The sequence below is a fragment of the Acyrthosiphon pisum genome, chromosome A2 (assembly GCF_005508785.2).
Source record: "Acyrthosiphon pisum isolate AL4f chromosome A2, pea_aphid_22Mar2018_4r6ur, whole genome shotgun sequence".
NCBI classification, from domain to species: domain Eukaryota; kingdom Metazoa; phylum Arthropoda; class Insecta; order Hemiptera; family Aphididae; genus Acyrthosiphon; species Acyrthosiphon pisum.
This window is the reverse complement of record NC_042495.1, coordinates 81623122-81635022: the sequence shown is the minus strand read 5'-3', so window position 1 is coordinate 81635022 and position 11901 is coordinate 81623122. Positions and strand designations below refer to the sequence as shown.

At 29.4% G+C, this 11901-nt stretch overlaps 2 protein-coding genes across 5 annotated transcripts; both read right to left on the bottom strand.

Moving 5' to 3' along the window:
* Positions 1-96: 96 nt before the first annotated feature.
* On the bottom strand, positions 97-5183 carry LOC115034229 (intraflagellar transport protein 80 homolog). The gene is made up of 3 exons (XM_029490346.1): positions 4182-5183; positions 1484-1653; positions 97-1410 (listed from the first exon to the last, which is right to left on the bottom strand). The coding sequence occupies exons 1-3, from the start codon at positions 4271-4273 to the stop codon at positions 1295-1297; spliced, it is 378 nt and encodes a 125-aa protein (XP_029346206.1). The 5' UTR covers positions 4274-5183; the 3' UTR covers positions 97-1294.
* A 130-nt stretch (positions 5184-5313) lies between these two features.
* Positions 5314-11757, bottom strand: LOC100168905 (lysine--tRNA ligase). 4 transcript variants are annotated; one of them, XM_001951579.5, is made up of 10 exons: positions 10351-10492; positions 10040-10181; positions 9226-9367; positions 8999-9164; positions 7978-8504; positions 7752-7914; positions 7420-7685; positions 7122-7334; positions 6356-6499; positions 5314-5462 (listed from the first exon to the last, which is right to left on the bottom strand). In XM_001951579.5, exons 2-10 carry the CDS (start codon positions 10117-10119, stop codon positions 5376-5378), a joined length of 1788 nt encoding a protein of 595 aa, XP_001951614.2. In that variant the 5' UTR covers positions 10120-10181; positions 10351-10492; the 3' UTR covers positions 5314-5375. The 4 variants fall into 4 exon arrangements, with proteins under 4 accessions (XP_001951614.2, XP_008183476.1, XP_029346199.1 ...); XM_008185254.3 differs by lacking the exons at positions 10040-10181; positions 10351-10492 and adding an exon at positions 11057-11757; XM_029490339.1 differs by lacking the exons at positions 10040-10181; positions 10351-10492 and adding an exon at positions 10765-10904.
* Positions 11758-11901: the final 144 nt, after the last annotated feature.

Below are 11901 nucleotides of genomic sequence, written 5' to 3'. Positions count from 1 at the left end.
CACGGGGGTTGTTTGCTCGGCAACCCCAGGAGAGGTGTTTCGCATTGAAGTCGCCGCTATAATGTAATTGTAGTGAATTGAGTTAAAGTAATTAGAATAATGTTGAATTGTGATCTTGTGTTTTGGAGGGGAGTAGACAGCCGCAATAGTAATAGGAATATTATTTAACTTAATAACTAGGGCACAGGATTGTAAATAATCAAGACAAAAATGTGGAAGAGGTTGAAATTGGATTGAACTTTTAATTAGAATAGCGACACCACCGTGAGCCGTGTTGTCAGGATGGTTTGTTTTTAATAGTTTATAACCGGGTATATAAATGCTGGAGTATTTGGTGAAATGAGTTTCAGTGATTAGTGCTATGTCAATTCTAAGATTATATAGCACTGATTGGAGTTCATTGATATGGTTTTTTATTCCGTTTGCATTAAATTGTAATATTAGAAGTGATTTATTTGTAGCTGTGTTGTTAGACATTTTACTTAGCAAGAAGTTTTTCGATTACTTTGGTGAGTAGAGAGATTAGAGGATTTATCAGCGATTTGAAATCCTCAAGGAAATTAGTGATGGTAGTATTTAAATCAGAAGTTGTTGGAGGAGGCACGTCATTAGCTGTTCTACCAGAAGTGGCCTGGGAATAAGTGGAGGTACGATTATCAGACTGAATTGGGTGGGTGTCATTTATTGGATGACTATCTCTAACAGTCGTGGTATTAACTCTAGTGTTAGTGTTAGTCGATAAAAAGCACCTGTGATCTAATAATTTTTCTTCCAAATAAATAGGAGAAAGGTTTTTGTTTTTTTAATCAGAACTAAAGTAGAACTTTTATAGTGTATATAAGAAATCAATTCACTCTTCACACTTTTAAACTAACAGTGCTACTCGTAATCTGCTAAGCGTAAAATTTGTTATGTTACGCACTTATGGGATGGAGACAAAACATGCGGTGCCACGTCCTCTTAAGATGAATTTTTTGTTATCCGACCAATATAGATATGCAATCGTATTCCCGATGTTCACATAAAGTTAATGTGTGCAAAATCTGGTCACCCGACGCAATAATTTTTACTTGCTTTGGGGCACTTATAATTTATTAACTTAAGCTACATTTACTGGTTAGAGATTAGCTATTAATGTTAATGTTTATAATTTGTGAGTGATGATTGACCGGGGTAACTATCTTGCACATGGGTTGCTCATCTAATACATAAAGGTAGACTATAGTAATATAGTGACTACTTTAATTCATAATAAAGCCATGTATGTAGTAGATATTTACTTTTAAGTATTATACTAGCCTGTCAATAAAGTTGAACCATCAGGACTCCATTTCCCGACCGTTGCGTTACCTTCATGCGCGTCTACGGTTTTATCGATTTTATTGATTTTGCTCATTAAATGTAACTTGCCTATTACAAAAAAAATATGTAACATAAATTATTGAAACCCTATATATAACTTTCCATTTTATTATCAGCATACCACTTGATGAAGTTATAAGGATTTGTTCAATCCCAACCGTCTTGTTTGTGAGTCTCTGAGTACTAGATAACATATGCAAATCTATAGGGTACGATGATTCGTCAGAAATATCACACAACTTTATATTTTCTTTTGTGGCTTGGCTCCATTTTGATAATGTTGAGTCGCTTCTAAGTTGTACAATCGAAAGTGTGTAAATTATAAAAGTAAAGAAACATTATATAGACACCCAATGCGTAGGTAGATTCCTATATAATATATATATTAGTACCTAATACCTATTAGGTGATATACGAAAGTACAATACCTATTACCTATACAGGGTGTTTGAGTGTTTCTGAAATGAATGAGGCAACTAGTATATGCGTACTCACTACTCACTGTGATGGCCCAATGAAAGTAATTTTTTTAATGGTTTTTGAGCTATATATTAGAGTAAAATCACCTATATTACAAAAATTATGAAGGATGATATTTTTGAGGGTTTGACATAACTACATAAGGGTTATTTTTTAGGGTAATATATTTTATTATTATTTAAATTTAATTCGACTTTCAAAATAATTAAAAAATGGATAAATTTAAATTATTTTTAAATTGTTTTTACACAATATTTAGACGAATCATTAAACACTAGGTATGTCATAGGTAGGTACCTTCAAAAAAATAATGCTCTATAATTTTTATGATAGCTGATTTTACTCTAAAATTACTCAACATAAAAAAATTGATTCTGCTTTAATGCATTTTGTCTATATTGCACGTGGACCAAAGAGATAAAATAAACAGTGCGCTGACATCCTCTAAATTGTAAGTTGTAAGTCGTAAGAACGACGGATAATAACTAATAAGCGTACACACAGGGGAGGCAGTTGTAAGTTTCCATATAACTTTAAACTTAACTGAGTTAAAAAAAAATTAAGATAACTATTAACTTTAAACTTTTTAAAATGTTTTGTATCAACTTAACTTAACTCAATTAAAATATATCATCAACTTTCTCAGGCTTGCAGTAAAATGTATTGAACAAATAAGAACAATAAATGTGAAGAATGAATAAAATTGTTCACTTGCGGTTTTTGCTGCACTGAGTCAACTAGTTATGCCTATGGGCTGTGGCAATACAAACTTCTATTTTTCAAATAATAATCCCTCTTTTTTACTGCAAATTATTTAATGGATGATTTTCTTGAAAATATTGATATATCTAAATCAAAATTCTAATGAGTAGGTACCTGGTTTCTGAATAATTAAAATGTTTATGCTAAGGACAATAATTCTTCAAAATGGTTTTACAAAAATATTAACTATAATATTATATGTAATATTAGATGTAGTATTTATTATACCTACTTGGATCTTGGACCACTTTAACAAATTATTTATATTGATAGATTAATAGAAATAACTAAATCATCTTGGTATCGTCATATTTACTTAACCCATTACCAATTAAAATAGAAAAAATTATCGTTAATACACAAATACTCAATACACAAAATTATTTAACTCAAGAACTACTCGTTATAATTTCGATTTAGATATATCAAATTCTCAAAAAAGATATCTGCTGAATAATTAAAAGTGAAAAAAAAAGGATTCCTATTTGAAAAACAGAAATTTGACATTTGTATTGTTACAGGATCATTAAGTGGTACAATAAATATCAAATATTCGAAAATATGGTCTTCACTCTTCAAACATATTTAAACATTCCAAAAAAAAACATTTAATATAATATGCATAGTAATATTAACCTAGGGTGAGTATGCGTTAAAAAATCACTCTGTATCCTTACGTTTGCTATTTTAATTTTTATGTAAGTTATAAGCGTGTAAACTAAAATTAAACATCGTAAAAATCCAACGTAGGGACACAGGTAATTTTCTTAGTTTGATAATAGGTGAATTCACTCTAATATTAAAAGTAGGTAACAACACAAGGTTGGTTCAGCTTGACATACATTTGATAACTGATATGTTGAGCATGGGTCAAGAAAGACAAAATAAATGAGAAAAACATGACCCGACCTTGTAATATTTTATCACAGAAACCTTTATATTATTATGTGTTCGTCAGCTACCTACTCCGTTTTCTTAGACCTTAGTATACATTGAATGTAAATTATGAAATTCCTAACTAATGTAGGTAAATGAAAATTTATATTTGCATGTCGATCAAAATATATTTGTGGATGTGGGCTACAGCGCGTTTTTTTTTAATCAATATTATGAGGAATTTATGCATAGGCGCAAATTGAGGGATGGCTTTGGGGGGCTAACTCCCCAAACTTAGCCGTAGCCCCCCCACAAAAAACCATAGGACATACAATTATAAATGCTATATTGCAATGGTCTGCTTGCCTTTAATATATTCAGCCCCCCCCCCCCCCACAAGTCAAAAGTTGAAATTGCGCCTATGGATTTATGTACCGCCAAAAAAAAATCGGCTATTTGTGCATATGTCCTATGGTAATACTTATGAGTAGGTGGCTATACGCCTATACAAACGTTATTTTTTCAATAAAATAATGTAGTTATTATTGGTCTAACATTCTACAGACTACAATTCAAGAGGAATTACCACGAGCTTAAATTAAATGGATAAATGTATTATGTAATATGTTTAAGTGCATAATTATATATTGTAATGACATTTTTTAATATAATATTGTAGGTAACTTTAATCTTTCTCAAACCTTCCGATTATAATTTCATCGTTTCCAGTCCAACCAATACAAACAACAGATTGATCCACAGAATCTTTTAATATTGTTGATTTGAAACGCATTTTTAACTCAACGAACGAAAATAAACCACTCGTACTGATAAGTAAATATTTAATAGTTCAAAATATAGTACCTTATATTATATTAATTAATGTTTACAAAAAAAAACCATCAACAGAAAATATTAAACACCAGTAACACCTTTGTTCTAAACTATTCCGAAATTACATATTATAATGGCCATCACTCCAACAAATACAAAAAAAAATATTTTCTTGAATACGGTTACACACGGTAATAGATATTGATGATTAATAATTTGTTTGTACACACATTTCCATAGCAACGACTTTTAGCCATAGCCCATGGGTACAACTACTGTGCAAACTGCCAAGGAGCAAGGGCAGACTATTTAAAATTTGTATCCAACATTTTAGTGTAGTCCCAATATCAACTCAAATATGTAAAACACAGCTATTTAAAAACAAATCTAACAATCTCAAAAATTGAACTGGAAACAATTATCCGAACTTATTGAAAATATTCAAACAGAGATGTAGCAATAATATTCAAGCATATTGAGTAATACCAAGGAAAAAAGGAATACATACTGAAAATTAGTTAATTAATTTCAAACTTATATCCACTTATTTAAGATTTTATTATTATCATACTTCATTATATATCAAAACCAGATTGTAAAAAACTAATGGATTTCTATATAAATTAAGCTTTTCCAGTTATCATGGACATATTGTATATTGGATACAGCAGCGTCATATAATAGTTTTTGTTTTATACAAAACGTTTTAAGAAGGCCTCTACTTTTGAGGATCACAATATACATTATGGCCAAAAATACCTGTTATGCCAAACAATTCCATACAATAGAATTTTAATATGCAAATGTTACCTGGCGCAGTCAATTACTGTCAAAAGACACTAATTGCATATGTTTATATAACTAAGTGAATAATTTATCTAGGTGGTATATAGGTACCTACCAAATATATTCAAAATATTTTATGATTTTTTAAATCATAGGTCACTTAGTTGTTTGATGCCATTTAATTTAGATTCACAATAAATAACATACATGTGATACTATTTGATAAATTAGCCATATATTGAAATTATTATAACTTAAGTTATATTACATAGTTCTTAAATTGTAGATTTTTCATCTTCATTCTTTTCTTCTTTATTTTTATTTGGATCATCTGGTTTCATAGCTGGGAAAAATAATACTTCCTAAAAATTACAAAAATGTAGGATTAATAATCAAAAAATTATAAATATTTTTATTGTATTAATGATTTTATATTGGTCACAAAAAAATAAACACTAAATATATACACTAATGTATATATTTCAACCTTAATATAATTTTTGAGTATAAAATATATTATTTCATACATTTTTACAATTTTTTTTTTATTGATCTTAAGCTCGGTGACTAAAGCCATTAGCTGTTGAAGAGACTATGAACTGTGGTAGGTTAGGTTGGTACATAAAGGTGTTGTTACGGTAGGTAAGCAAACACGTGTATATGTGACAAGGTTTTAACTACTACGAACCCGGGTGGTCACCCATCCGGGAATTAGTAGCAGCGGGGTTACTTACTCTCAGTCGCATTGAGCACCGCGCCAAGCCACACATTTTTAAACATTTTGTTTATTAACAAAAATCAATAGTTCATAAAATTGTATAATTTCTAATTGGCTATAAATAAATATGAAGTTATTAATTTACAAAAAGTTACTTTCTTATACTTCATATACCTAGATAATATGAAAATAATAAAATAGATAATAAAACCAAAATTAATAAAGTAGATCAATTAAAAAATAAGCTTTATACGGAAAAGTACATTATCAGATTGTAAATAAAAATAACATACAAGATGTCAAGTTGTCTAATGGGGTAAATATGGTCAATAGTATCATGATCCAATCTTATTTTATTTTCTCTATATATTGTACAAAAACATTTTTTTAAGCTTATATATATATTTTTTTTAAATGTATACTGAATAATACTACCCAGATAATGAAAATAAATTGTGCAGTAGTTTAACCTTTAGAAAAAACTAATCGCCGAGTTAATTGTTTTAAATAATTTCTTAACTCAAACATGCCACTTACTTTAATATTATTAGAATCTGTTAAGAACATAGTTAAACGATCAATACCAAGACCCCAACCAGCTGTAGGAGGTAAGCCATATTCTAATGATGTACAAAAGTTTTCATCTATCAATTGGGCTTCATCGTCACCAGCTGCTTTATCCTAAATACAAAATTAACAAATATTATAATATTTTCAATTTATAAATGATAAAATAGAAACTAATATGTTAAATAAGTAATAATAATAATAATACTATTTAAAAGGACGCCACACTCACTGTGTTGACTCTGTCTTACAAACGCGTAACATACTAAATTTATGCTCAGAAGTTCAAGTTTTATGCCGTTGGCTTAAAAATTAAAGTGAATCGACCTATTATGAAAGTTAATGGTAAGAACATTACCTGTGTTTTGTTGGAGGTTTTTTTTTACGATAATTCAGTTTTTAATTGAGTTGTGAGCATTTTTAATTAACATTTATTATACACACATAGCACACTTAAGAACTGAATTATCATAAAAAACTTCCAACAAAACACAGAAAATGTTCTAACCATCAAGTTTTAAAATAAGTCGATTCACTTTAATTTTTAAGCTAACAGCATTAGACTTGAATTTCTGAAACGGAGACAACACATGCGGGTGTGGCGTCCTTTTAAGGTAATAAGTAATAACCCTTGTAGTTAAAGTTTTTGATATCAACAACAAAAGATATGATATTTATGAAAATTAAAAAAACCATAATTTTTATTTAATGTTGATCACCAGATCACATCACTAACCTTTGCTTGTTGCTCAAATCGCTCTCTCTGAATCATAGGATCATTCAATTCTGTATAAGCATTGCATACTTCTTTTTTCATGACAAATAATTCAAATCGTTCTGTTAAACCAGGTATGGAACGGTGCCATTTAGCTAAAGGTGACATTACTTGTGGATGGTCACAAATAAATGTTGGGTTTATGCATTTTTCTTCAAGAAATTCACCTACAAGCTAGAAAACATTGAACATAAGGTTTATCCAACATTATGTTTTACTATTCATATTAATAAAATGTGTATTAAATTATAGTGAATACTTTATCTAATAGTCTGGCTGAAGTTCTAGGTGGCGGGCATTCAATTTCATGTTTTAAGCAAAGATCGTCAAGTAACTTATTTGCTTCAACTGTAGCTAGTTCGGTAGGATTAGGAAGCTTAACTGAAAGAATTTCTTCCAAGGCCGGGAACATGTACATCCTTTTAAATGGTGGAGTAAAGTCTATTTCTACTGCTTCAGTGTTGGCATCCACACCATCAGGATGATATTTTATTTTATATGTGCCATAAATACTTTTTACAAGACCTGCAATGATATTAAAATATCATTTAGTTTTATACTTTATTATTTTTATTCTATATCAAATAGTACCAGATAAGAGATCTTCTGTAATTTGCATTAGATCATTGTAATCTGCATATGCCATATAAAATTCACATGTAGTGAATTCAGGATTGTGTGTCAAATCTATCGCTTCATTACGAAATTGTCTACCAATTTCATACACACGGTCAATACCACCAACAACAAGCATCTATTATTCAAAGTAAACATAATTAATAGACATAATATAAATAAAATGTATAATTATAATTACTTTATGATAAAGTTCTGGAGCCACTCTCATAAACAAATCCATATTCAAATCATTATGATGGGTGATAAATGGTTTTGCAGTTGCCCCACCAGCAATCATATTCATCATTGGAGTTTCAATTTCAAGGAATCCTAAATTGTCTAAGAACCGGCGAACATAGGAAATCACTTTTGCTCTTACTATGAATTTGTTACGCACATGTTCATTGATGATCAAGTCTAAATAGCGTTGTCTATATCTAGTTTCCTTATCTTTTAGACCGTAGTGCATATGAGGTAACATGTGTAAACATGGAGTCAGCAATTTTATGTTTTGAGGGAAGATTGACAATTCCCCTTTTTTTGTTTTGCCTGGACTACCCGTAACACCAATTATATCACCTCGCCGAATTTTTGATGTGTCTGAGAGGAAACTTTCTTCGGTAGTATACTGTTTAGCATTTGCCATTACTTGAATTTTAACACCTTCACCACGTAGATCATAAAAAATTAATTTAGGACCAGATTCGCGAATAGCATGAACTCGACCTGAAACATAAATAATTAATAAGTTAATAATCTTATTGACATTGCCAACCAAAAAAATATGTGTATACATATATATTATATGTTATACAGCTTTATCTGCACAGGACAATTACAGTTAATCAGTTAAGTAAAAACAATTATTAGAATTTAAGACTAAAGTGTATTACAATTAATAGTTTATAACATTTTAAAGTGAAAAATATGTATAGTACCAAATAAATGTAACTATTGTATGGATTAAAGAATTTAAATTAGATATAGATAATAATATATACCTGTTACACCCTTATATGTATGTACCTACTAATTGTTATTTTTACTTAAGAAAAAAATGATTATTAATTATTAAATTGTGCGTAATTTTGTTAAAGTAATAATGATTTTGAAGTAGGAGAGTATTTTATGATTGGCTCTGATTATGGTTGGATATTGGAAGAGCAAATTTTTGAAATTACAACACTAATATAATTTATTTTTGTATGTATAAAACATACCCGCGACACTATATTTTTCATCATGTAAAATTTGAGTTTCAGCCAAAGAACTGAACTTTTCAATGAACTCTTCTAATGATATAGTTACATTGAATTTATGGGGATACGGTTCCTCGCCATCCTTTTTCATTTGAGCAATGGTTTGAAGACGTAAACTGAAGAACTCCTATAATTTAGTTTTTTATTAATGAAACTCTTTAGGTATAATAATCTCATAGTTATTTTACATTAGGACTAATGTCAGCAGATTTAGTAGCAGCAGACAAATCACTTTCCTTCTTCACTGCTGGCAATTTTTTCTGAACAGTCGCTTCTTTTTCCAATTTCTCCTTAGCTTTTTGTTCAGCTTTTAATCGTCGTTTGAGCTCACTAAACAAACATAATTTACAGTGTACGTAGATTAGATACAAATAGATAATTTAGCTGGATACAGAGTGAACGTGAATATTGTTTTTCAAAATTAAATTAAATTAATTTATCAATCAATTGATAATAATTAATATAACAATAGGAACCTAAATTGTATTCAATAATATTAATATACTGGTTTGATTTAATCATGATTAATTGTCATGTCTAGCAATAACACTTCATACAAAATTGAAAATTGATGATCTGCAAACCTATATATCATTTTAATGTTAATAAGTATGTATTTCTAACAAACTAAGGGCCAGTTGTACCATCTACGGTTACACTTCGATTACGCTTAATCAGTTGATAAGATTTTATCACTGGGCAAATTCGGCCAATTAAACTTCGGTTAACCTTAATCGGAGCTGGTACAACTGGCGCTAAAACTCAAATAGGTATGCATTTTAGTTTTAAATAAAAGCAAATCTACTAAATTCTTTAAAGCTGAACTGTTAAGAATCTATGTACAATGATAAGAACTATTCTAGTAACATTATAATTAAATGTCAATAAATTAGTAATTAGTGCTATAAAATGTAGATTATACGGGTTTGGTATTTATTTAATATATCAAAATGTTTGTATCATTCACTCCGATACCAGTTGCAGAATGAAATGTTACTATACCTCTGAGCCCAACAAGATGTATATATAAATCTTGTTTGGTATATAGATTTTTTAGCCCATTGACTCATAAATACACTCATTTTGTCAAATTACTAGTTTTTAATCTTAATTTATTCAACAATGATTTCATCTCTGCCTAATCCTATTCAATTAATACAGTTTTATAAGGGATAATATAATAGAAAAGTGATAAATAAGTATTTTAGTTCAATACATGTCTACGTCACACATCTTATTCCATGTTATGGATAGAAACGTTCTTAAACAGAATTAGGTAGTAAAGTAGTAAAATTAGTAAAGTTCATACATACTTCTTAGACAATGGAACATCGGAACCTTCCATTTTTAACTAAGTAAATAAAGAATTCAATATGCTACGAAATATGAATTATTATTATGATTAACTAAAATGTACAATTCAACTTCAAAGAAACTTAATCTTTCTTTAATCTTAAAGTTAACTGTAAAGTGAGGTTATGTGTGTTGTGAATATATTTGGGGGGTAAAAAAAGAAATTCAAATTATCGATAGTATAAAAAGTACTATTTATATAGTCAAAAATATTTCAAGTAAAGATATTTGTAGATCACGAAAGTCGAAAATAATTTACACATGAATGTCTAGATTTAACGTGATTAACCAAATATTTTTTGATGAATAAATATTAGCGTTAAAACGAGTACACTACACACTACATTAATACATCACAATACATTTTAACTCACCAGTTTCGGAAATCGAAAGTAGATGAAACACACACAGAATATATCGATCGATTTTCATAACAAATAATATTGATAACAATGATGATAACACTTATCATATTACTATGAAGCACGGTCAAGGTCATAATCTTCTTAGATTTAAGATATGAAGATTTTCAAAAAGAAAAATAATTATGAAACTGTATTTACTACACGTTCTCTTTTCTCTTTTACTCTATATCGTACCCTTGATCTCTATCTCTCTCTCTCTAAGAACTGTTCATTAGTTTATAGGTCTATGGTATTTACGTACCGACTGGTATCGGAGTATAAGTTCGAAACGGGTCCGGTACGTATCGCTTGTATATTGCAAATGTAACTTCTTGAACGCTTTTGAATTCCAATTTCTTCCTTGAAAATCTCGACCATTCCACATTCCACAGGGCACAGATATATCAAATATATAAAAATATTGTTGAGCATCTAATTATAAATTAAAAAATTAGACGATACCAAGGTAACAGCATAGAACAAAATGATTATAGGTACATGCAGTTAAAAATTCCCAAGGGGGGCCCCATTTTTATCACAAAACGATTAATTATAGGTACAATGTACGGTAAAGTGTCGGTTAACGCTAACCGACTGATAACAGATTTTTTTACCGGCAGAATTCGGCCTATTATAGTATAGGTATTAGTTTATATTATTTTTAAACCGTGAATATAATACATTCAAGATTTTCAAGAAAGAAATTTGATCTTCAAGATTTAAGAGCGTTCAAGAAGTTACATGTGCAATTACATTATACAAGCGATACGTATCGGACCCGTATCGGACTTCGATACGAGTCGGTATTTAACTAGTCCATATCGATAAGTATCGAATTTTTTTTCTTGAAAATCTTCGTTATCTTAAATCGAGTATTGTGTAGGGCCATAGAACAATAGAAGGTAGGACTAGAGAGCCTTTATATGTAATCTTAGATCATATATGATCTAAGTATGTAATAGTATATTATCTATATAGGCTCTCTATGTGACTATGTAGAACTATCCGTAGTAGATGATAGGTAATAGGTAGGTTATATTATTAAGGTATAAGGTATATACGATATCGAAGAATGAACAAAATTATTTCACAAACCTATTCTCCTTG